A 22,018-nucleotide genomic window follows, 5' to 3' on the forward strand; every position below is an offset into this window, starting at 1 on the left:
AAAAATTTAATATTTATTAGTTAATATTAATTCATTGATGCATTTATCATATAAAATGCAAAAATTAGATATTTATGATTAACTATGTAGATCAAGATTTTTGAACCGCCGTTAGACCCAGACAGTCGGATCGTTCAGCTCGGGAATCGTCTAGGCAAGTGGTTCCATTTTACCCCAAACTCGATTTTTGCCAAAAAACCGTTAAAAAAGTCAACAACCCATTGACCTGAGCGGTCAAACCGTCGACCCGTTCAATAGTTTTTTACCATTTTTTATTTTTTTAATTTGTTTGTCAGAATGGGCAATCCGTTTAAATCAAATGGTCGGACCATCGACCCGAAAACCAGTGGCTAGAACGATTTCGTTTCTGGGTCATTTTTTAAAATGTTGGTGTAGATTATTCATAAATGTATATGAAATACATGGAATCAAAAAGTGTAGTATGGACAGGTCCTCACCACGCCTATAGAACACCATTGTGGGTATAGACTAGACCAGTCCACACAATTTGTCTACATTTAAAAATAGCTATGGACTTGTAGTATGGTGTGGATTGGTCCCTTATAGAAGATGTGGTAAATTAATCCACACCCACCAATTTCTCATCCACAACACCCCATTCTTCCTCTCATTTCCCCTTTCTTCTCCTCGCTTCACCTTAAACAAACTACCGTTTGTCACCTCATTTAATCCTCACAGAATCCAACCAAAGATTGTATTTTAATTGCAGTCGGTATTCAAACCCAAACCCGAGGCCATAAACCAAGAAGTGTGTCCTTGATCATCAATATTCAAACCCAACCCGAGGCCATCGATGCTAGCTTGTATCAACATCAATCCCATCTCGATTACCACAAACTCTAGACTAATAGGCAGCAAGAGTAACACCGGTCGACTGGAAAAGACCACTTTTCTTTTCAAACCAGTTCCCAACCACGACAATTACAAAAAGGCCATTCGATCGACTGGAAAAGACCAAAAAAACATCTAAGCCATCCGTTTTTTCTCCACCTTCGGAGCATCTTGCCTCTTTCATTAAGAAGTTGCAACACTATTCGGTATCTGTCCTTCTTCAAGCTCCACCGGCAGATCTGTCCTTCGATCCTCTACTTGGTCTTCTGAGAGGCTAGATGCCAGAGTTTAGTGGAGGAATGGCGAAAAGGTTGAACACCATTTGTAGAACCTTTTTTAACAATAGGTTTTGATATTTCATATTTCTTGATACAGCGGCGCCGGCAATGAACACTGCCAAGAAAACGGTGAAAAATCACCAAACGTCACCAATGACAAGGGAAAGGAGAGGAAGAGGAGGAATAAGAGGGAAGAGAGAGATAGAGTGAGAGAGAGACCATCGATTTGCTCCCCCAAACGATATGATTGGTAAACGGAGACGGAGCAACAATCTGTTTCTTGTCTTCCTGAAATTTGAATTTTATTTTAAAAATATGAATAATAATGAAGGGTAAATTTAACATTTCATTTTTTTCATTAACACTCAAGAACGATGTTAATTATCATAAATAATAGGGGTGGTATAAGATAATAGTTAAATAGTAATGATGTAATTAGTTAATTAGTTAAATGTAGGGATAGTTTAAGAAACTTACCCCCTTTTTTGGTAAAAAAAGATCAGAATTCATTATATTAGTTTGAAACATGATTACTATCAGCGTTCACCCAGCTTGACAACCAAAGATCCAAACATCAGAACCGTATAAACCTCTCGAGGCTAGCTTATGGGCCAACCTATTCCCCTCCCTTTAAACAAAAGAAAAGTTAATGTTGGTGTTCTCAGAGGATAAGTCCCTACTTGAGAGAGTCTGGATTAGAGATCTGTTATCATTTTCCACAATAGAAAGGTAGGGGTGCTCACGGTTTGAGTAACTGAACCGTGGGCCTTTTTTGTGAACAGAACAGGTAATACTGGTTTTTAAAAAACCAGTAACTAGAACCGAACCAAAACCAGTTGGGCTCTGCCCAATATCTTTTGAAGATTTTGTTTCCAAGGGCATCGTTGATGTTATTCATTCTTACATCCATCCAGGTTACTTCAGGAACACCGATCAAATAAAATTTCACATGATGCTTGGTCGAGGTCAGTGGCTTCTCTTCCATATTTGTTCTTTCCTTTCACATAACTATGTTTCTTGTAACACGTGTGAAAACTAAAAACTGCTGGATGTTTAATAGGTCTATGGTAGGCAATTGGGTGGTAAATAGCTAAAGGAAGAGCAATGCTACATTGCTACTATCTATTCCATATTTCCAATTCCATTCCAGCCTCCCATTGGAATGTAAAACTCATCCCAACCCGGGCCAAAAAACAAACCAACAATTCCAAATGTAAACCAAACAGACCCTAAAATGAAACCTTGAAAACATTAATACTGATTTCTACCATGTTGGAGGGAAAAAAACTATTATAAATAGAATATAGAAGAGACTTGTGTTAAAGAGATGCCATGTTACTACATTAATTGGTTCTGGCTGAGCTTAATTGCTTAAATAACCCAACCCCCATATTTAATCAACGGGAGCAATTGTGCAGATCCAGATCACCAATGAACAGAAAACTCGGATTCGCTCCCCACATAGCACATTGCATCCATGGGCAGAGAACTCGGATCCGTGCTTTGGGAACATGTCCACAATGCACGGCTGCAATGTGCTAGCTATGTGATTTGTGCGGGGAGTAGATCCGGATTCGGATAGAGAAGGTTGCAATAGAAATGTCTATTGGTGGCATCGAGGCCTAAAAAAAACATAGCATCAGGCTTTCCACAATGTACAAGTCATTGGCTCCACGTGCATTCCTAAATTGCAATAAAACCTCGAGAGAGGAGAGAGTCTAAAATTCCAACGATGATTAAATATAAGGAAGATTACCAAAATGATCTTATAATATAACATTTTCAATAGAAACATAAATTTCGAGATATAACATTAGACCAAAATTCTGAAAGGAACCAAAAAAAAAAGGAAAAAAAAAGACGCGATTAATACAGACATCATTTCCGCATTAGCAGAAGATGGAATTTACAAGGAAAGAAACCGTTGGACGAGACCAACAAAAGTATAATAAATAAATAAATGAATAGCATCGGACCAAACAAAGACGGCCTCACGAGGTAGGCTCCTCTCTGAGCTTTTGATTTATTTCTTATAAAGAGTTCAAAAACACATGGGCATTATACGCATATCACAAGAGCTGTCCTATTCCTTCATATATGTTTTTTTTTCTTTATAGTTTACTCAATTTCTTCCATCTCACCAGGGACTTGAGAAATTCCATGACCTGTGCAATATCAATAGTTGATGATTAATTAATCAGAAAGAAGGTATAAGGCAAACACAAAGGGGAGAGTGCCAAAGACCTTTATTAAGAGAGTCAGATTTCGTGTACCTCACATGGATCCCTCAGAGAGTAGAATGCACTGCTATCTTTTGGCACTGAAGATACTAAAATTCCAAAACCACGATTACCCTCACGAAGGACCTGCAAATATCAGTAATAAATAAACTAATTAAATTGCTTACCCATCAAAAGAACACTTGATTTATCTTCAGTCATGGTTTATCTCGTTTTACCTTAAATGCATCTTCATCTGTACGGTCGTCTCCAACATATATTGGGAGAACATCAGCAGAATCACCTAGTCCTGCACCATTTTTCATACAAAAAAGTGAGGCCAGAAAATGAACAGCGACAATGTAGATGATAGTGGACTAATGGTTATGATGATGACATAAAGAGAAGCAGAATTACCGAGTGACTCAAGAAGAAACTCAACGGCTTTCCCTTTATCCCAGTCAATCACAGGACGGACCTCTAAAACCTACACATAGGGGAAAATAAAGCGCACAATGAGAAATAATATCAAACTCAAGATCTACTTCACAACACTGAAGACGGGGATGATTCTTCAAATGAGAAACAAAAAAAAAAAATCGACTCATTTAAAAACTCAGTCCAGCGAAGTACCTTCCGCCCATGAGTTAATCGTAGACGTGGGTAATTTTTCAGCACACCATGAACACACTGTGCAACTATAGGCCAATTCTAGAAGAAAATCAAAAGCAGCAAAAAGAAATAGTGAGGATAATCATTGTTGCAAGTAACCCAATAAGAAATTATATGCTCAAACTTGAGATTACCTTTTCATCTACATTACGGTAATGTACAGAGGTACAAAACTTGTGATTCTCAACTTTTGCACCTTTAATTCCTTTTGTATTCTCGACAAGGGTTCTAAAAACCTGCAAAAGCATAACAGCATTATTAACTCAGCCAATTTCAAAAAAAAAATGGAGATTTATTGCTTTACATTACATATTACATATTACTTCAAGAAAAATAGTTACAAACCTCATCAATCATAGGTAAAAACTCACTAGCAGGTTGGAACAGATTTACCTCCTTACCCTACATTCAAAAGAAACACAAGAGAAAAGCATGGTGAGATAAAAGAAGACACCATACAGTAGTCAGCAAGAAAGGACAACATCCATTCCTACAGTGCAATATCCTCTCACCTGCTTGTCAGTAGACCTAATACAATTTGGATGGTCATCAGCAGACACCGAATGTCTGACCGGGCCCATGATGTCCATCCCATGACTACCAGCATAGTAGAGTTCTGTCAATCCTACAAATTCGTATACCTGAATGGAAGAAAAAAAAGGTACAGAGAAATGGGTTATCAACTGAAAGCAGAATTTTTTATCTCTAGTAAATATAGGACGAGAGACATACCATATCACGCCTCCTTCCACTAATTATTGCTGTTGGGAAATATTTGGCAACATTTCTCACAGCAGAACGCATCTGATAAGAAATAAATTTCAATAAGAAAACAATTTTAAAGATGATTTCTTCTACCTGAAATGCTTTAAAGTCAATTAGCTAAGCTCTTACAGCGTTAGACATAAAAGCACGGTCAGGGTCATCTACAATTGGGGAAAGGGTCCCATCATAGTCCAGAAACAATGCTATCCTCTTGTCCTTTGCATAATTTGTGATTTCATCAAAAGATGTAAGTGCTGATGGATACTTCAGCTGCATATTTAAGTAAAAGAAAGAGTTGGCTTTTAAAACTGAGACTTGAGGAATTTTCAATAGAAAGGAAACAAGAAGATCAAAGAACAAACAAAGGAAAGAAGGTAACATACCATCCAGGAGCGGTAAGAAGCATCAGTATCATCAGATGCAACCTCAATGTTGAAATCCTTAGTTGGCTTCTTGCGAGGAGGTGAGGAGGCTTCCATGGCATCCAGCCAACTGCTGATGCGTACATCATCAAACTTTCCTGGCATGGGCTTCTTTCTTGGAATTGTTAAGAACAAACCTCCTGGTGGGGAATATGGCAACAGATTTGTATGGATGCCTAATCTTGACTTGCTTATGGGTATGGGGTCAGTGAGAACAGGAGCTGCATGGTTTGATTTCAAATCCATTGGATCCAGATCACTTTATAAGTGTTTAAAGCTTAAACAAGTATTGTGTGATATGTAAGAGCTGGCAGGTCCAAAATTCACGTCAAGTCAAAATGATGTCACTGCAATCTCTAGTATCTTCACCCAACTCTCTTATCAATGAAAAACCACCTCTTCAAAGTTTTCTTATCACTGCTGTTATGCGAGCAGTCCATCAAGCGCAAACTTCCCAAAAACTGGAAATAACAGGAATGTGTTACATAAAAACTAAAGCGGACACACAAGGAAAATCCTCAAACGGAACTTGGATGAAATATAAAACCATACCTTCTCATCTCCAAAACTACAAATCATTTATATTAGATAACATTATGTGCAGAGTTAAACTTGAGGGAGTGCTGCTTTATAGATCTATAATCCCCAGAAGAGTTCTGAAGTCTGCACAAAAAGGAGGCAAATAATTATACGGACCAGAATATAAGAGCTCAAATATAAAGCATGATTTAGGCAAAAGATGGTTAAAACAAACCTACCAAGCAGTACGAGTATTGTAACCTTTTTTTATTTTCATTGAATTTTTTCCTCCCAAGTTAGTTCGATAACAGAGGTATTGGCTTTCCAATAAGGCAATCAATGAATAATAACCAAGCTTTTTTTGAAAACTGGTAATGTAAATAATGAATTTGGTACATACTAATAATCTTTTCTTCAAAAAAACTATTAAGAAATCTAAAAACTATTGACGAGTTTAATTCCCTGGAGCATAATAAAAAGAAAATGCGCTCCTGAGAACTTCCTAATACTTTTAGATATCTCCTAGGCTCCCCTTCCTTTAAAGTTCATTCTGCGCTGTTATTTATACTTGTGGCATAGACATTTTAGAAAATACAATAATGGATAAGATTCTTTTCTATTTCACTATAAAAATCAACAAATAAAATAACTGAGAAAATAAGAAGAAAGATGAAAATAAGTCTACTACACACACATGATAATTTAATTATGTAGTGGAAGAACAATGATCTATTTTTTCACAATATCCTAATGATTAGATCCAATATGTACCAGAATCTGTACAAATCCATTTGGACCCTTTATACCCTATCTGTGGCTGATTCTATTTGCTTTGCATCTCTGTCCATGATTTCTTCTGGCACTCTGAACAACTAAAACCTTATTCAATGAACAATATATAAAATACCGCAGATTAATGCTGTTTGCCTAATTAAATGGAATCGTCTTTGCCAATGAACAATTCGGAGATGGAAAGAGGGGTAAAAGATAACAAGCACCAAGTAATTTTGGTGTGAGACCATGCAGATCAAGTATCAAACATGGGGCTTGCCCCTGATTTTGGCAATCACCACAAATTCCAAAAAATGAAAGAGGAGAGGAAAAGGGGGAAAGTTCCAACACCATAAAGGAAAAAAGAGTCAATAAGTAATAGTTTTAGAAGTATTTCCCTGGAAGTTGCTTTTATGAAGAATACAGATGCACCGTACTATGCATCAGGACAGGACAGGACAGCATGAACAACTATTTTTGTTATCACTATTAATATTAAGGTGTACAAAATATCAACTACCTTCACTGCGAGCGGATGGTGTACTGAAGAAGCAGTGATAATGTAGAAAGGTCTACGATAAAACATTAGTGAAAGTACAGGAAAAAAAATAGAAAAAAAAAAGGTAGGCATCCATCTTTACATCTCATTCATCAACAAAGGACGGATGAAGAACACTGAGTGAAAAGAAAAGGAAAAAAATAAAGAAATAAAAGTTGGTGGTTAATTTAAAATGATACTCAACATCGAAGGCTGGCCCACCCAATTTGATGTTTTATGGAGATGGACGAATTAAATTAAGTAATATGTTAAGAGATGTACATAACTGAATATTCAAAGTTGCCCTACCGCACGTAGTGGGTGGAAAATAAAACAAACACCAAAATTTTTTGAGCCTCCGTAGCAACAGCATGGAAGCCATTAAACGTTTGGATCTGGCGCACAGACAGAAGCCAGCTGACCAAGAAAAAAAAAGTAAAGAAGCAACCCAACAAAAATAATATAATAATGTTATGATAAAATCATGAATTAGTGTTTTAGAATACCATTTTGTTCATCGCAAGATCCAAAATAACTACCCCGAAAAGAAACATAGCTTTTCAAGAAGTCAGTGCCTTTGGCAATAACCAGAACTTTTATGAACTTTCCAGTTGCGATTGTTCCAATGAATGCAAACGTGGCGGTATCGGCAACCCTTGCAAATTCACCCTCCCCACTAAAGGAATCTGTGACTTTTTTCAGTTCTGTTAGACCGGGCGACATTGATAAAGACAACGGGATGCATACGTTATTTTCTTCTTGCAGTTTACAGCAATCGACAAAACATTTACACCAAAAGAAATCAAAGAAGAAAACAAAGACGGTACACATCAGTTGTAAGCCAAAAACAGTTACAGTATGAAGAAGAAATGATACGGTTAATGTCGGCAGATTTTCTCCACAAAAGGAAAAGCGCCAACCACAACCTACACCACTAATTTCATTTACCCACAAAAAGTTACTCGACATCAGCTGACGACAACCATGGTCTCATTCTCCCCATCTCACTCGGGTTAAAACAAAATCGAGATCAAACCCAAAATCGTCATGTCACCAACTCGCAAAAGACAAATCGAAACTGTAGAATCCTGAATTTATACAACAGAAGCTTTTTAAGCTCATCAGCTAAGCTCCTCGGGAAGAAGCCCTAGCGCTCGAGCGACGACGCACGACCCTTGCCTTGACACAAATAGATAAAGATCGATAACATAATAGGAGAAAATAATATCAAAAACCAAATCTAACAACAACAAACGTCAATCCGCGAAGCACAATCGGAGGAAAATCCAAGGCCTCCTTCGCGGAGGCATTTCGAATCAAAGCCATGATTTTTCTCAGATTAAATCGATCAGCATTACGTACAACCCTAGAAATGCTTCACAATAGTAAAAAAAATCGGGAGAAGACGATACTAGCGTACCTGAACCACGAGCTCTCACACAGTAAGGGTCCTTTCAAGGATCAGAACCGCGAGAAGATTCAATCTTCGAAATGCAGTTACGTGATCAAAAGTCTCAGATCCCGACCACCAACAGTAACCGTGAAATCGTTTTCAGAAAGCAGAAACAAGGGCTAAGGCGAGGATGAGCAATGAAAGCTACGAGAAGGAAGAAAGAAGAATATAGATGGAAGAAGCAAAGAGAACCGCGTTTAAAACTACGACAACACAGAGAAACAAAGGGAAACGAACGACGAAGATCATATATGCGCGAAGAAAAAACGAGGGAAGGAAGGGAAGCCGAAGAGGCGTTTAGGCATTTATAGAGTTTTCGTCCGCCGAGGAGACGTGCTAAACAAGGCAACTCGGTTGTTGAATCGGGAAACACCACGAGAAATTTACAAAATCTTATTTAATAATAAAATAGTAAGAGAACTAATTAAAATAAAGATTTTCTTACTATTTTCCTTTAAAAATAAAAATAAAATAAAAAATGAAAAAAACTGCCAGACATGTTTCGGTCGTATTCTCTCCCGCTACCTTCAATCGGATCCACCAAGAGACTTATGAAAAATCTACACGTGTGAGCTATAGCTTTCGGCCCACGCGGCTGATGACACCTGTGGTAGTATCAAGCATGACGTGGCCACGTGTCAGAGCGGGCCCGCCACGCGGGGTCATTTGCCGGAAGCGTCGCTTTCCATAACAGCTGGTGGTAGTTGGTACATGAAGGTTTTAAATTGTTGAATAATAGCCGCAGAGATGGATCCACGTGGCACATGTGTGGGATCGAGGTGACGTGTGGAAATCGGGCACGGGAAGGCGAAAAGCGGTCTTGTTTTTCTTCGCGGTCTAAGGTCGCCCCTTGATTCTCGTGTACGATTCAAGTGGTCCCAGTCCGAGCTGGCAACTCGGCTTTACTCGGTCAAACAGACCTTCACGAATCAGAGAGTTGAAACGATAAAACCTAAAAAGTAAAAAAGAAAAGAAAGGTGACGTTTCCCTGTCCTATCGTCGACACGTAGTGGTTTACTCGAGTCGGTGGGGCCCAAATACGGTTGGTTGTTTCTGGTAGTAACGAGTAACGACGGATCTCCTTTGGAGCGGTCGGTCATGCGACTTTGGCCCGGTCTCTGTCCTTGTGAGAGCCATTGGTTTTTTTTTGGGTAAATAAGCTATTATAGTAGTATTATTTATCAGATTTGGCCATTTTAGATCCTGAAAAATCTGGGTCAAACGGGTTTCCTTCGAATCGATCTCTATGAAAAGGGGAAGGAAAGGAAAGGATCACTGGCTTGTCCTGAATTCTGATGTGATGATCTCGGATTCGGATCTCCTACTGACTACTGAATGCTGTGCACTTCAATTAGCGATGGACAGTTGTTCATCCAGTCAATCCGATGTTTTTAGGATTGTCAACGGATTCCGAACGTTCCATACCAGACATCACATCCCATTTAAAATCTGATTTCGATAAACTTGATAAACTGGAATCATAAGCATGGTAGTAAATCAGGTATTATTTGTTAAAATTGATGGGTGGGTTTAAAATTATATAGGTTTTCTTAAAATTATTATTATTATTATTATTATTATTATTATTATTATTGTATCTAATAAATTAAATATTTTATACCTATACAAATTTATTATAAAAAATAAATTATTTTAAAATTTATATTTTTTAAACATATTTAATCGGACTCAGATTAAATTTATTATAGTAAATAGATGGAATTCATGATGTATCCGGATCCGATTTAAATTTGACCCGATTACATCAGTTAGGATGGTTGTCTATAGCGATGTGTATAATATCTTATTTACAGTAAATCTTTACTGGATTATGTCACCATAAGGTTGGAATCTAATGAACACTAAAGGCTGGTCATCCTACAGCCGGGAATATTTATTGCATTTAAGCCACATTATTTATCTCTTTTTTGTTCAAAATATTCCAAGTTTTTTATTATAAAAAATAGATAAGTTCTTAAAAGAAAGAATGCCAAATGCAAACCTTATTTGTTGTTTATACATAAATAGACTAAATAGTTTCTGATTTGCAAATATAATGTCTTGTGCATAGAAATAGAATGTAACCAGCATTTCATGGTAATTTGGTAAGTATATCCGAACTACTTTCCAACAGGTTTGATAATTGATTGGATATTTATTTTTCCTATTTTGTTAGTATGAAGATTGATGGTGTACTGGCTGGTCTTAACTGTCAATGACTTTGCCTCCGACAGGAATAACAAGGAGCTTGAAACGGAGAAGATGAGGAATCTTCGGGGAGGAACCCGGTGAGATTGTTCCAAAGCTTAAGTTAATATTCTCTTGAAGGTAAGATAAAAACTAAATGGCGCAAAGTTCACATACCTTGTTCTTGGGGGGCAGGGAGCCTTTTATAACCACCTCGCGCATTCACTCTGAGGCTTCTGTCAGGTCGGGTATGATTACTTCTATGCTTCTGCCAGTTTGGGTGTCATCCCCTCTGTTGGGACATAACCGCCACTGCTCCTTGTCGGAGCCGTCTCTGTAACTGGAGATGGCGGGGTTAGGTGGCGGTGGCAGGTGGCCGTTGGAATGCGGCTGTCAAGCGTCAGATCCCAAGTCAGTCAGGTGCGCCGCCCCTGGATACGAACTCCTTCGGTGTCAGGTACGGTTTGTTCAGTTCGGTGTCCTGGGCGAAGTGCTGAAGTGGTGTGCGAGGCGAAGTCTTGAGTTCGGAGAGAGGTGTGGCCCGAACTGCCATGGGGCAGGCCAGTTCGGGTTGTTGCCCTTTGTGTTAATAAGGCTAGGGGCCTAAGGGAGAGCTCAGGCTCCGTATTGGGAGTTTGGGCTCCTTGCGGAGAGTTCGGACCGCTAGTTCCTCCCTTTGGAGCTCACGCCTTGGAGACTTGTTGCTTTTGCCACGTGTTGAGTGATTACGAGGTCGAACCAAATCTCCCTTCATCAATTGCCCCCCACTCCTCGTGCTAAGGGTCTTGCCCTGGCGCAGGGAGTTCGCAAGGTGGCGGGTGGATTTGTCTCGTACTTCGAATTGGTTGAGTGATAGCGCGAGGTGCGTTGCCAGGATTTTTGGGTTTCTCGAGCGCTCAAAAGACGGGAGACATGCCGATCTTCCTACAAATGCTGACTAACATGACAGCGAGCACCTTATTTCAAAATTCAAAAAGCGCGCCATTGGAGATGTGACATCAGGTGTCTTTTCAAATTTGAAAACATGCCACTGTCGCCTTTAATGTGAGGAGACGTGTGGCCAGTCGTGTCTTGGTCTTAGGAGACGTGCGGTCAGCGCGGCTGCGGGTCGTCGATCTGGCTTTGATCTAAGCCGTTGATTCTTGGTTACTACAGGTATAAATAGTGGGGGACCCCAGTTGCTTTTGTCACTTCTGCAGTTTGCTTCTTGAGCTCGTGTCCGAGTTTCAGCTCACGTCCAAGCTTTTAGTTCGCATTCAATGTTTTTTGCTCGTGTTCCAATTCCCGTAGTTTGTTCAAGCCTTTTTTCGGGTGAATACTTTCCTGGAATCCATCTTTTCTCCTTGATGTCTAGTTTGGATAGCTCAGATGATTCTTCAAGTGGGTCAAATGCAAGTTCTACGAACCGAGTTGCATCCCTTGGTGGTCCTAGCGAGCCGGAGGTAGAGCTCGAGGAAGAGTTCAAACCCGTAGGCCGAGTCGCCCCGGGTAGTTTGGCATCCACCTCTCGTCGAGGTTGGATGTTAGACAAGTTTGGTCCCTCGACCATGACGCCTGAGGAGCTCCAATCCCTTATTACCTATTACAACTTGCCTAGGGAGTACGCCTACTTCATACCTTCAAGTAGCTTTCCTTGGGAACACGGTCCTGAAGAGATCGTGATATTCTGGGAGCAGCTCACTGCGGAGCTGCGACTACCTTTCCACCTCCTTCTTGTCGAGGTCATGAACCACTTCGGTGTTACTGTCGGTCAGCTTCACCCGAACTCCATTCGTAACTTGGTGAGGACAATCTCCCTATTTTGCAAACAGGGCTTTTCCTTTGGACTTGGAGATATTCTCTTCTATTTTAATACTTAAGAAGCAAGCGGGTTCCCTTCCCGGGCGTAGGCGGGCGTATTACCTGTCTCCCCGCCCGAGTTTTAAGCTTTTATATGAACTTCCCAACAAGGTCCCGATGTGGAAGCGATACTACTTCGGGGTGCGAAGTGTACTGGGGTGGCCATTTCAAACCGGGTGGGGGATGGCCGCCCCTGACTCCAGTGTTACGCTTGATAAAGGGACGGTGAAGGGCCTCCGGCAATGGGCACGAATTGGGCTAAAATGCCATCAGTATCTGACGGAGGCCAAGCTCATTGCGGCCGGCCTGAGTTCGGGTAGGTTCCTTGCTCAGAGTTTTGTTCTTTTTTTGAACTCTTTTTTGCAGGTGTGATGGACTTAAAAAGGACTCGTGGTGGGCACCTGTTTCAAGGCATGAAGAGGAGGAAGCGAGTCGCCAAGCGAACTCGTGCCGAGCTACCCCAAGACACGAAGCCCAAGGTACTAGACTACCCGTCAGAGGATCCTCCCAAGGAGCCCGAGGTGGCTCCAATGCAAGAAGCGGCAGGGGCCCCTTATGCCAAGACTACTTACACGGGGGCTCCCGCCTACTCTAGGTTTGCTTATACGCGAGTTGGGCCCTCAGGCTTGGGAGCCCAAGGGAAATTCAGGAGCGTGTTGTCGCCGAACTACGCTCTTCAGAAGAGTAGGGAGGCCACCTTCCCTGAGGAGGTCGCGGCGTGGACCGATCTTCCTTTGAACCAGGTGGTCTGTCGTGCTGCCACTCATGCAATGGTGGTGAATTAGATTTCTTATCGAGCTCTTTTGCTTTTATCCCTCTTGCTGTCGTTCTTCTAATCACTTGTTCTTTCCTTTTGGTAGGTGAACTCTTCTATCCATGCCTTGGTGGCCCAAGTGGAAAGGAGCTCGAGGCAGGCACAAGATGCTGAAGAGGCTCTCCGTGCTACCGGGACGACATCTTGAGCTGCTGAGGCGGATGCTCGTGCTGCTGAGGCAACTGCTCGCGTTGCACAGACCAGGGAGGTGAGGTCTCAGAGAGATGCCGAGGCCATGGGAGTAGTGGTGAAGCACATGGCGGACCTGAGGCTGGATCTACAGCATCAGGTTGAATACCTTCAGGAGGATATTAGGGAGAGGACGCATATCTTTTCTCAAGGCATCGGAGATGCCAAGAAGAAGGTCGTCGATGAGTACATCGCCTCGCCGCGCTTTGATGACATGATGGTGGACTCGTACAGAAGGGGTTTTAAACTGAGCCGGTGGATGATCCGGAACACGTACCCCGAGCTTGATATCAGTGCTATATCCACTTCGCGCATAACTCAGGAGATGGCCAACGCTGCTGATGGTGAGCCAGATTCCGAGGGTGAGGCAGGACCTTTGGGTATCGTTGAAGTGCCTTCTGATAATGAAGAAGTGGTTTCGGGCCTGTGAAATGTATTTTTTTTTTCAAAATGTACACTCCCTTATTTTGAAATGGAATGGCTTTTCTTTTGGTTAAGTGTTGGTTGTTCTTTCTCCCAAGCTGACCATATGCCCGACTTGTTTCTTGCCCGGGTTACTACACTCGCATGGCCTGTTTTGATGTTTAATTCTTAGTCTCTGAGATGCCGATGTCACTATTAGTTCGTTGTCTTTGCTTCGCCCGAGCCTTTGGCCGACACTTTTCTTTGCTTGCCTATGTCGAGGTTTTTTCGTTAGCCCGGTATCCTAGCCCTTAGGCTCTGGTAGCGATTTTGTCCACTTCGCTTGGTAGTCTATAGGTAGTATCGCCTTAAGTTGACGATGTTCCACGCTCGGGGTACTTGTTTGCCCTCTAAGGTTTCGAGCTCGTATGCCCCCCCCCCCGAGCGCTCTCTTTACTCTGTAGGGCCCTTCCCAATTTGGTCCAAGTTTGCCCACACCGAGTTCGGGCACCATGATCTTACGGAGAATCAGGTCGCTGATGCGGAAGCTCCGCTTCTTTACTCTGGCATTGTAGTACCGAACTACTTTTTGCTGGTAGGCCGCTGTTCGGATGTGCACGAGGTCTCTTACCTCATCCAGTAGGTCGAGGTTAGTACATAACTCATCTTCGTTTGTTTCATCGTCATATACTTCTAGTCACAGTGTAGGTATTTCGATTTCCGCCGAGATTACCGCTTCAGTGCCGTAGGTGAGGTTAAAGGGGGTCTCTCCCATGGTGGTTTTTTTCGTAGTTCGGTGAGCCCATAGAACACTTGGTAGCTCGTCCGCCCACAACCCTTTAGCTCTGTCTAGTTGTGCTTTCAGTCCACAGAGGATGGCTTTGTTCATTACTTCTGTCTGACCGTTTGCTTGCGGGTGTGCGACTGATGTGAAGTTCTGACGAATTCCCATATCTTGGCATCATTCTTGGAACTTTATATCCTCGAACTGCTTGCCGTTGTCGGAGATCAGTACCCGAGGTAGCCCGAAGCGACATACTATGTTATTCCAAAAGAAGTTCTGTATGTTTCGGGCTGTAACTGTTGCCAGAGTTCCAGCTTCTATCCATTTTGTGAAGTTATCTACTGCCACCACTAGGAACTTTCTCCCTCATGTTGCTTGTGGTAATGGCCCCAGGAGGTCGATGCCCCATTGCGCAAAGGGCCATGGACTGGTGAGGTACTTGAGGTTGGAAGCAGGCTGATGGTGGATATTGGCATGCTTCTAACACTTGCCGCATTTTCTGATGAGCTCGACAGCTTCTGCCTTCATCGTTGGCTAGTAGTATCCTTGTCGAAATGCCTTTTGGGTGAGGGCTCTGCCCTCCAGGTGTCCACCGCACAGACCTTCATGAGTGTCGCGGAGTACGAGCTCGGCTTCGGCAGTTCACAAGCAACACAGGTAGGGGAGCGTGTAGGACCGTCGGTACAACCGTTCATCTATTATAACGTATTTGGCTGTCTGGTGTTGCACCCTCTTGGCTGCATTGCGGTCCTCAAGGAGGGTTCCATCTAGCAAGAAGCTCGCGAGTGGGTCGATCCAGCTCGGCTCTGCTTCAAGGACGGGAGCGACCTCCTCTGCCCCATCGAGAATGCTGGGCCGAGGTAAGTCCTCTATGTACACGATTTCTCATGGTGTTGTGACTCGTGCTGGCCAACCGGGACAGGGCATCGGCCTTAGTGTCCTCTGACCTCGGGATTTGCCTGATGAAGTGTGATTGGAAGTTGAGCAGAGCATCCTTTACTTTCGCCAAGTATGCGATCATAGAGAGCTTGCGTGCTTCATATTCGCCCGTAACCTGATTGACCACGAGCTGGGAATCACTGTAGATAACTATGTGCTTTGCTCTTACCTTTTGCGCTAGGTTCAGCCCGGCTATCGGTGCCTCGTACTCTGCCTCGTTGTTGGATCTCGCGAACTCAAAGAGTAGTGCGTATTCCAATTTCGTGCCACCCGGGCCACGTAGGACTATTCCAGCCCCGCTGTCCTGCTGGTTTGAGGAGCCATCTACGTGAAAGATCCAGGGCTCCTCATCCCAGTTCGCGTTTGGCCTAACTAGGAGAGATGCCATACTGGCTGCTAGTTCACGAGGTTCAGACTCTATTGGCTTGGGAGCTCTGGGCTCACCCAAACTGGGGATCTCGGGCTCAACCGGCCTAGGGGCTTCGAGGCTGAATGTGCACTCGACGATAAAATCTGCTAAGGCTTGGGCCTTAATAGCAGTTCGTGGCTTATACTGGAAGTCGTACTTGCTGAGCTCGATGGCCCACTTCATCAGCCGACCAAAAACCTTGGGCTTGAGTAAGACTTGTCTCAGAGATTTGTCAGTTAATACGATCACGGTGTGAGCCTGGAAATTTGGGCGGAGTTTCTAAGCTGCAATTACCAGTGCGTATGCTAGTTTTTCTATCTGCGGGTATGTCGTCTCTGCTCCCTGTAGAATTTTACTAACATAATAGATGGGTCGCTTGTCCCGATCTACTTCTTTTATTAGTATCGAATTGACCACCCCATTGCTTGCCGAGAGGTACAGGTCTAAGACCTCGCCCTCCTCGGGCCTGGCTAAGGTTGGCACAGTGGTGAGGTAGCTCTTTAGCTCGTCGAACACGAGCTGGCAGTCTCGGGTCCATTCAAACCCTTTGCCTTTGATTGCCTTAAAGAAAGGCAGACAGCGGTCTGCCGATTTGGACATGAAGCGGCTCAGAGTGGCTATGCGGCCGTTTAGCCTCTAAACTTCTTTTACTTTTTGGGATGGTCTCATATCTAGGATGGCCTTTATCTTGTCCGGGTTGGCCTCAATACCGTGCCGGTTGACAATGTACCCTAGGAACTTACCCAAGGTGACACCGAAGACACATTTGTTGGGGTTCAGTTTCATGCTAAATTAACGCAGAATTTGGAAGACAGAATCTAAGTCTTGTATTAATTCCTATGAGAACTGCGTCTTGACGACCATGTCGTCTACATAACATTCTATTTTCGTGCCATTTAAGGCCTTAAACAACTTATTTACAAGTCTTTGGAAGGTCGCCCCAACATTCTTCAGTCCAAAGGGCATGACCTTGTAGCAGTACAGGCCAAACTCGGTTATGAAGCTGGGGTTTTTTCCTCATCAGACAGGTCCATCTTGATTTGGTTGTAGCCTGAGTAGGCGTCCAAAAAGCTTAACAACTCATGTCCCGAGGTCGCGTCCACTAGGCGGTCAATTCTGGGGAGGGGGAAGCAGTCTTTTGCGTAAGGTCGGTTCAGGTTGGTGTAGTCGACGCACGTGCGCCACTTGCCGTTTGTCTTTTTCACCAGTACTGGGTTGGCTACCCAGCTCGAGTAATGAACTTCCCTTATGAAGTCCACTGTGAGGAGCTTTTCGACCTCCTTGTCGACCGCCCTCCAGCGCTCTGGGGCTAAGTTGCATTTCTTCTGTCTAATGGGTTTGACTACAGGGTCAGTGTTAAGTTTGTGAGTTATAAGGCCAGGGTCAATACCGGGCATATCGGCCACAGACCATGCAAAAATATCTAAATTTTGAAGTAAGAAACTCACTAGTTCAGTTCGTAGAGGCTTCTTGACGAAAGCACCGATCTGTAGTGTTCGAGCCGGATCCGTTGCCGAGGTCAGGATCGCGACCGTTTCCTTTGTGGGCGAAGCTCGTTCCTCACCCTACTCCGTAGGCCGCTCCAGCTCGAGGTCGTCAGCTGCCTTGGTTTTTCCCTTCAGGGCGGCAACATAACACTTGCGGGACTCAAGCTGGTCGCTCTGCGCTACCCCCACACCGAAGTCTGTGGGGAACTTCATTGCCAAATAGTAGGTGGAAACCACTGCCCGTAGAATATGCGTAATTGGCCACCCTATTATGGCATTGTATGGGGAGGGGGTCGCAACCACCAGGAAATCGTGTTGAGTCTAACCGCACAAGGCCATGTGCCGACTTCCACAGGCATTGTTATCTTCCCGAGGGGCCTGACTTCCTCTCCGCTGAAGCCCACCAGAGGAGTGTTTGCGGGCTTCAGCTCGCTTCTCTGCAACTGTAGCTGGTCAAATGCCGATTTGAAGAGGATGTCCGCCGAACTACCTGAATCCACAAGTACGCACCTAACTTCGAAATCGCTGATCCTTAGTTTTATGACAAGCGCATCATCGTGGGGGTAGTGGACACCTCACGCATCGTCTTCTGTGAAGAAGATCGGTTCTTCTGTCTTTGGCCTCTTTGGAGGGTTCTGTTCTTCTCGGGTTGCCTCACGAACTGACGTCTGGGCTACTGCCGAAGTACACCCTGCTACCACCGAACCTCCCACTATCACATGGATGGTTCCCCGAACTGGCCTCTCTTCCGGAGGCTGTCATTGCAATGCTTTGGCTGGTCTGCTGCTGGATTTAGGGGCATCCTTTCCGTGATCCCCTTGCCGACTTGCCTTATTTTTATTATTATTATTATGTTGTACAAAATTTCTCAAGTATTCACGACGAATGAGTCTCTCTATCTCGTCCCGGAGTTTATTACACTGTTCGGTACTAGTCCCGTGATCTCTATGAAAACTATAGTACACATTTTTATTTCTCTCGTTTGGATTCCCCTTTAGGAGAGGTGGCCACTTTACGTATGGGGCGTCTTTGATCGTCATCAAGATCTCGGTCCGCCTCGTGTTCAATGGCGTGTAATCTGTCCGAACTGCCAAGGGATCTCGGGACGACTGGCTTGGCTTCGCCTCCCGGGCTGAGTTTCTTCTGTCACCTGGGTTGGAGGGCTCACCTTCTCTTTTCCTTTTCTCGACCCTGCCTTCAGTCCTTTGGTTGATCTCTTCCTCTGTTCTCATGAACTTGTCCGCGAGCTTGAGGAATTCGTCTGCGATCACGGGCTGGCTGGCTACCATGTGCCATTTAAACTCCTTGTGCGTTACTCCTCTCTTGGCCGCCGCGAGCTGTACCACGGGGTCTAATCGCAGTATCTGCAAGCATGCTTCATTGAACCGCGATGTAGCCCCAGATGGATTCTCCTTCTCTCTGGACTAATCCGAATATGCTTTCATTGGTTCTGGGGCATCGCTTGCTAGTAACAAAGTGTGCGGTGAAGACTTGGACGAACTGGGTCTAGCTTCTTATTGACCCAGGGGCTAGGTTCCTGTACCTGGTGCGGGCCACCCCCTGAAGGTGGTGGTGAAGGCCATGCACATGCATGATTCACTAGCCCTAGCGAGGTGCATTTGGGACTGGAAAGCATCAACGTGGTCGTTGGGGTCAAATGACCCATCATACTTGTCCAAAGGTGGGAGCTTGAAGTCCCTGGGCATGGGGACTGCCAGGAGTTCTGATGGGAGGGGGGAAGGAATTGAGAGAATTGGGGCAGCTTTTACCTCGTCCGAGCTCATCTCTTCCTTACCTCTGAGCTCAGGCAAGACACGGGTGGCAGTTCGGTGACTTCGTCGGTGCCTTCGTTGAGCGGGCCTGGTACTGGCATTGCTGGCCTCTGTGTTGCCGAGCTCGATGGGTCCAGAATGTTGGTAGTCTGCTTTAGGGCATTGAATCGGTTCTCTGTGAGCGGGAGCTCAGGCTTGGAACGCCAAGGTGCTGACTTTGCGGGCAAGGTTCCCAACCCACCTGCGAGCTGTGAGGCAGGGGTGATTTTCCTTTCCCTTCGACCTAGGGATGAGGCCTAACTGTTAGGGGGTTTTGGAGTTGGGAGGCTTCTCCTTGGTGAGGGCGCCCACCCTGAGGGGAGGCCTTAACCGGCTTCGGAGCAGGGTGCCGAGGAGGAAGCAGTGACTGGTTCAGGGGTAGTTGGGGGAACTGTTGCTGATAGTGATGTTGAGAGAGGTGGTGTAGTACTTGGTGCTGCTGGAGTTGGTGCTACTGGAATTGTTGCATTTGGGCTTGCATTGCCCGCATGCATTGCATCAGGTCGTCAAACTGATTCTGGCGGGTCGCCAGGGGGACAACAGTTGGTTCAACAAAAGTTGTTTCGATAGGGAGTGGGAGAGAGACGTTTATGGCAGGAAGGTTTACGGGTGCCACTGTTCGTGGTGCATTCAAGCTGGGGGTCCCATCCACCGGAAGGGGGATGTGAACTGTCTGATGCACACCACGAGGACTTGGAGTTGTTCCCCGATGGTGTTCGTCTCTGTGCCACGTCCGACATTGCTGGAAGAAGCCATGGGTGTTGGAGTTTTTGGAAGAAGAAGAGGTTATGAGAGTTTTAGAGGGAGGCTTTTAGAAGCGCTTCCCACAGACGGCGCCAATTGATGGTGCGCAATCCGGCTGGTCTTAGCTATCAACGATCTTGCCTCCGACTGGAGCAACAGGGAGCCTGAAACGGAGAAGATGAGGAATCTCCGGGGAGGAACCCGGTGAGATTACTCCGAAGCTCAAGTTAGTATTCTCTTGAAGGCAAGATAAAACCAGATGGCGCAAAGTTCACATACCTTGTTCTTGGGGGGTAGGGAGCCTTTTATAACCACCTCGCGCACTCACTCCGAGGCTTCTATTAGGTCAGGTATGATTACTTCTGTGCTTCTACCAGTTCGGGTGTCATCCCCTCTGCTGGGACAAAACCGCCACTCCTCCTTGTCGGAGCCATCTCTGTAACTGGAGATGGCGGGGTCAAGTGGTGGTGGCAGGTGGCCGTTGGAATACGACTGTCAAGCGTCAGATCCCAAGTCAGTCAGGTGCGTCGCCCCTGGATATGGACTCCTTCGGTGTCAGGTACGGTTTGTTCAGTTTGGTGTCCTGGGCGAAGTGTTGAAGTGGTGTGCGAGGCGAAGTCTTGAGTTCGGAGAGAGGTGTGGCTCGAACTGCCATGGGGCAGGACAGTTCGGGTTGTTGCCCTTTGTGTTCATAAGGCTCGGGGCCTAAGGGAGAGCTCGGGCTTCGTACTGAGAGTTCGGGCTCCTTGTGGAGAGTTCGTATCACTGGTTCCTCCCTTCGGAGCTCGCACCTTGGCGAGCTGTTATGCCAAGCTGTTGCTTTTGCCACGTGTTGAGTGATTATGAGGTCGGACCAAGTCTCCCTTCATCAAAGATATATAGAGATCAGAAGCAAAACAACAATTTTAGAGCATCCTTGATAAACTCTAGGGGAGCCCAATAAGAGTGAACATCAGCGCCCCCACATCATATCCCAACATCTCCTAATGACAAGTATAGAGATGTTCTCGGTGCATGCTGAGATGTGCATGTGGGGTTTACCCTGTGGGGTGCTGATGTGATCTCACCCAATAAAGGGTATCATGACCATCCAAACCCGAAAGAGCTAAAATATGTAGGGCTGCAAATGGATCAGATGCATTTGAAATCCATTCCTACTTTGTGTTCTGGATTGGACCCCTATCTGATTTGAATATTATATATATATAGTATTTTTGTGAATTTTTTACATTACCTTTTTTTATAAAAAACATATATCTATATGATAAAAATAGTCGAATTTCTTTATTTAAATTAATATATTTTTCCTTTTAATGATTTATTAATTTTATTAAAATAAAATTAGATCAGACCGACATCCTGATCAGATTCAAATTCAAATCAATATTTATGAGATTATATTAGATCTTTAAATTCAAATTCGGATATACCCTTAATTCAAATCCAATCTATTTACATCCCAAAAAAATCAGGCAAGTTCCTACTCATATATATATATATATATAAAATAGAAAGGCAGGCACATTTGCATCCCTTACAAACAAAAGACAGAGTTTTCACACAGCCTGTAAATGTTTTCTAGAGTAGGCCACAGAAGAGGGCAATTAAAAGAGCCAGCAATGAGAGTATTAATAATAGTACTAGAATCACTTTAATCATCACATTTGAATAGACTAGGTCAATCAACAAAGAACAGCATTCACGAATTACATAGCATTGAGCATAAAATAGAGAGGAAAAACTAACAATTTTCTGAATTTCTATTTTACTGTATTTTGTTACAGGCAAAATCGCCTTCTAAAAACCATTTTTAAAAAATGAGTATTAATTACAAAAATATAACATTACTGTTTAGTTTATAAGTCCTTTTCTCAGAAAAAGATTGGTCCTCACATTCAAATATTGCCATATTCCTGTAATTTTC

General features: G+C 43.9%; 1 protein-coding gene across 7 annotated transcripts; it reads right to left on the bottom strand.

Moving 5' to 3' along the window:
• Positions 1-2,891: 2,891 nt before the first annotated feature.
• LOC148848169 (putative trehalose-phosphate phosphatase F) lies at positions 2,892-9,009 on the bottom strand. Of its 7 annotated transcripts, XM_088950460.1 has the most exons (15): positions 8,457-8,863; positions 7,543-8,215; positions 7,324-7,453; positions 5,761-5,871; positions 5,170-5,669; positions 4,916-5,056; positions 4,754-4,825; positions 4,534-4,662; positions 4,367-4,423; positions 4,156-4,257; positions 3,983-4,060; positions 3,767-3,836; positions 3,589-3,659; positions 3,404-3,496; positions 2,892-3,295 (listed from the first exon to the last, which is right to left on the bottom strand). In XM_088950460.1, the coding sequence occupies exons 5-15, from the start codon at positions 5,452-5,454 to the stop codon at positions 3,242-3,244; spliced, it is 1,152 nt and encodes a 383-aa protein (XP_088806586.1). In that variant the 5' UTR covers positions 5,455-5,669; positions 5,761-5,871; positions 7,324-7,453; positions 7,543-8,215; positions 8,457-8,863; the 3' UTR covers positions 2,892-3,241. The 7 variants fall into 7 exon arrangements, with proteins under 7 accessions (XP_088806586.1, XP_088806585.1, XP_088806583.1 ...); XM_088950459.1 differs by lacking the exon at positions 8,457-8,863 and having other exon boundaries at positions 7,346-7,453; XM_088950457.1 differs by lacking the exons at positions 7,324-7,453; positions 7,543-8,215 and having other exon boundaries at positions 8,457-9,009.
• Between the last annotated feature and the right edge of the window lie 13,009 nt (positions 9,010-22,018).

Source organism: Nelumbo lutea, chromosome 6 (genome assembly GCF_056320005.1).
Source record: "Nelumbo lutea isolate HS-2025 chromosome 6, American lotus-T2T, whole genome shotgun sequence".
NCBI classification, from domain to species: domain Eukaryota; kingdom Viridiplantae; phylum Streptophyta; class Magnoliopsida; order Proteales; family Nelumbonaceae; genus Nelumbo; species Nelumbo lutea.

What these genes read in the sequence shown, in the direction of transcription:
- LOC148848169 (XM_088950457.1), bottom strand. Translation starts at nt 5,454, where the DNA reads ATGGATTTGAAATCAAACCATGCAGCTCCTGTTCTCACTGACCCCATA. An exon ending in TTAGGTCTACTGACAAGCAG is followed by an intron (nt 4,424 to 4,533) that starts GTGAGAGGATAT and finishes TTTTGAATGTAG; the next exon opens with GGTAAGGAGGTAAATCTGTT. An exon ending in TTTTACCTATGATTGATGAG is followed by an intron (nt 4,258 to 4,366) that starts GTTTGTAACTAT and finishes ATGCTTTTGCAG; the next exon opens with GTTTTTAGAACCCTTGTCGA.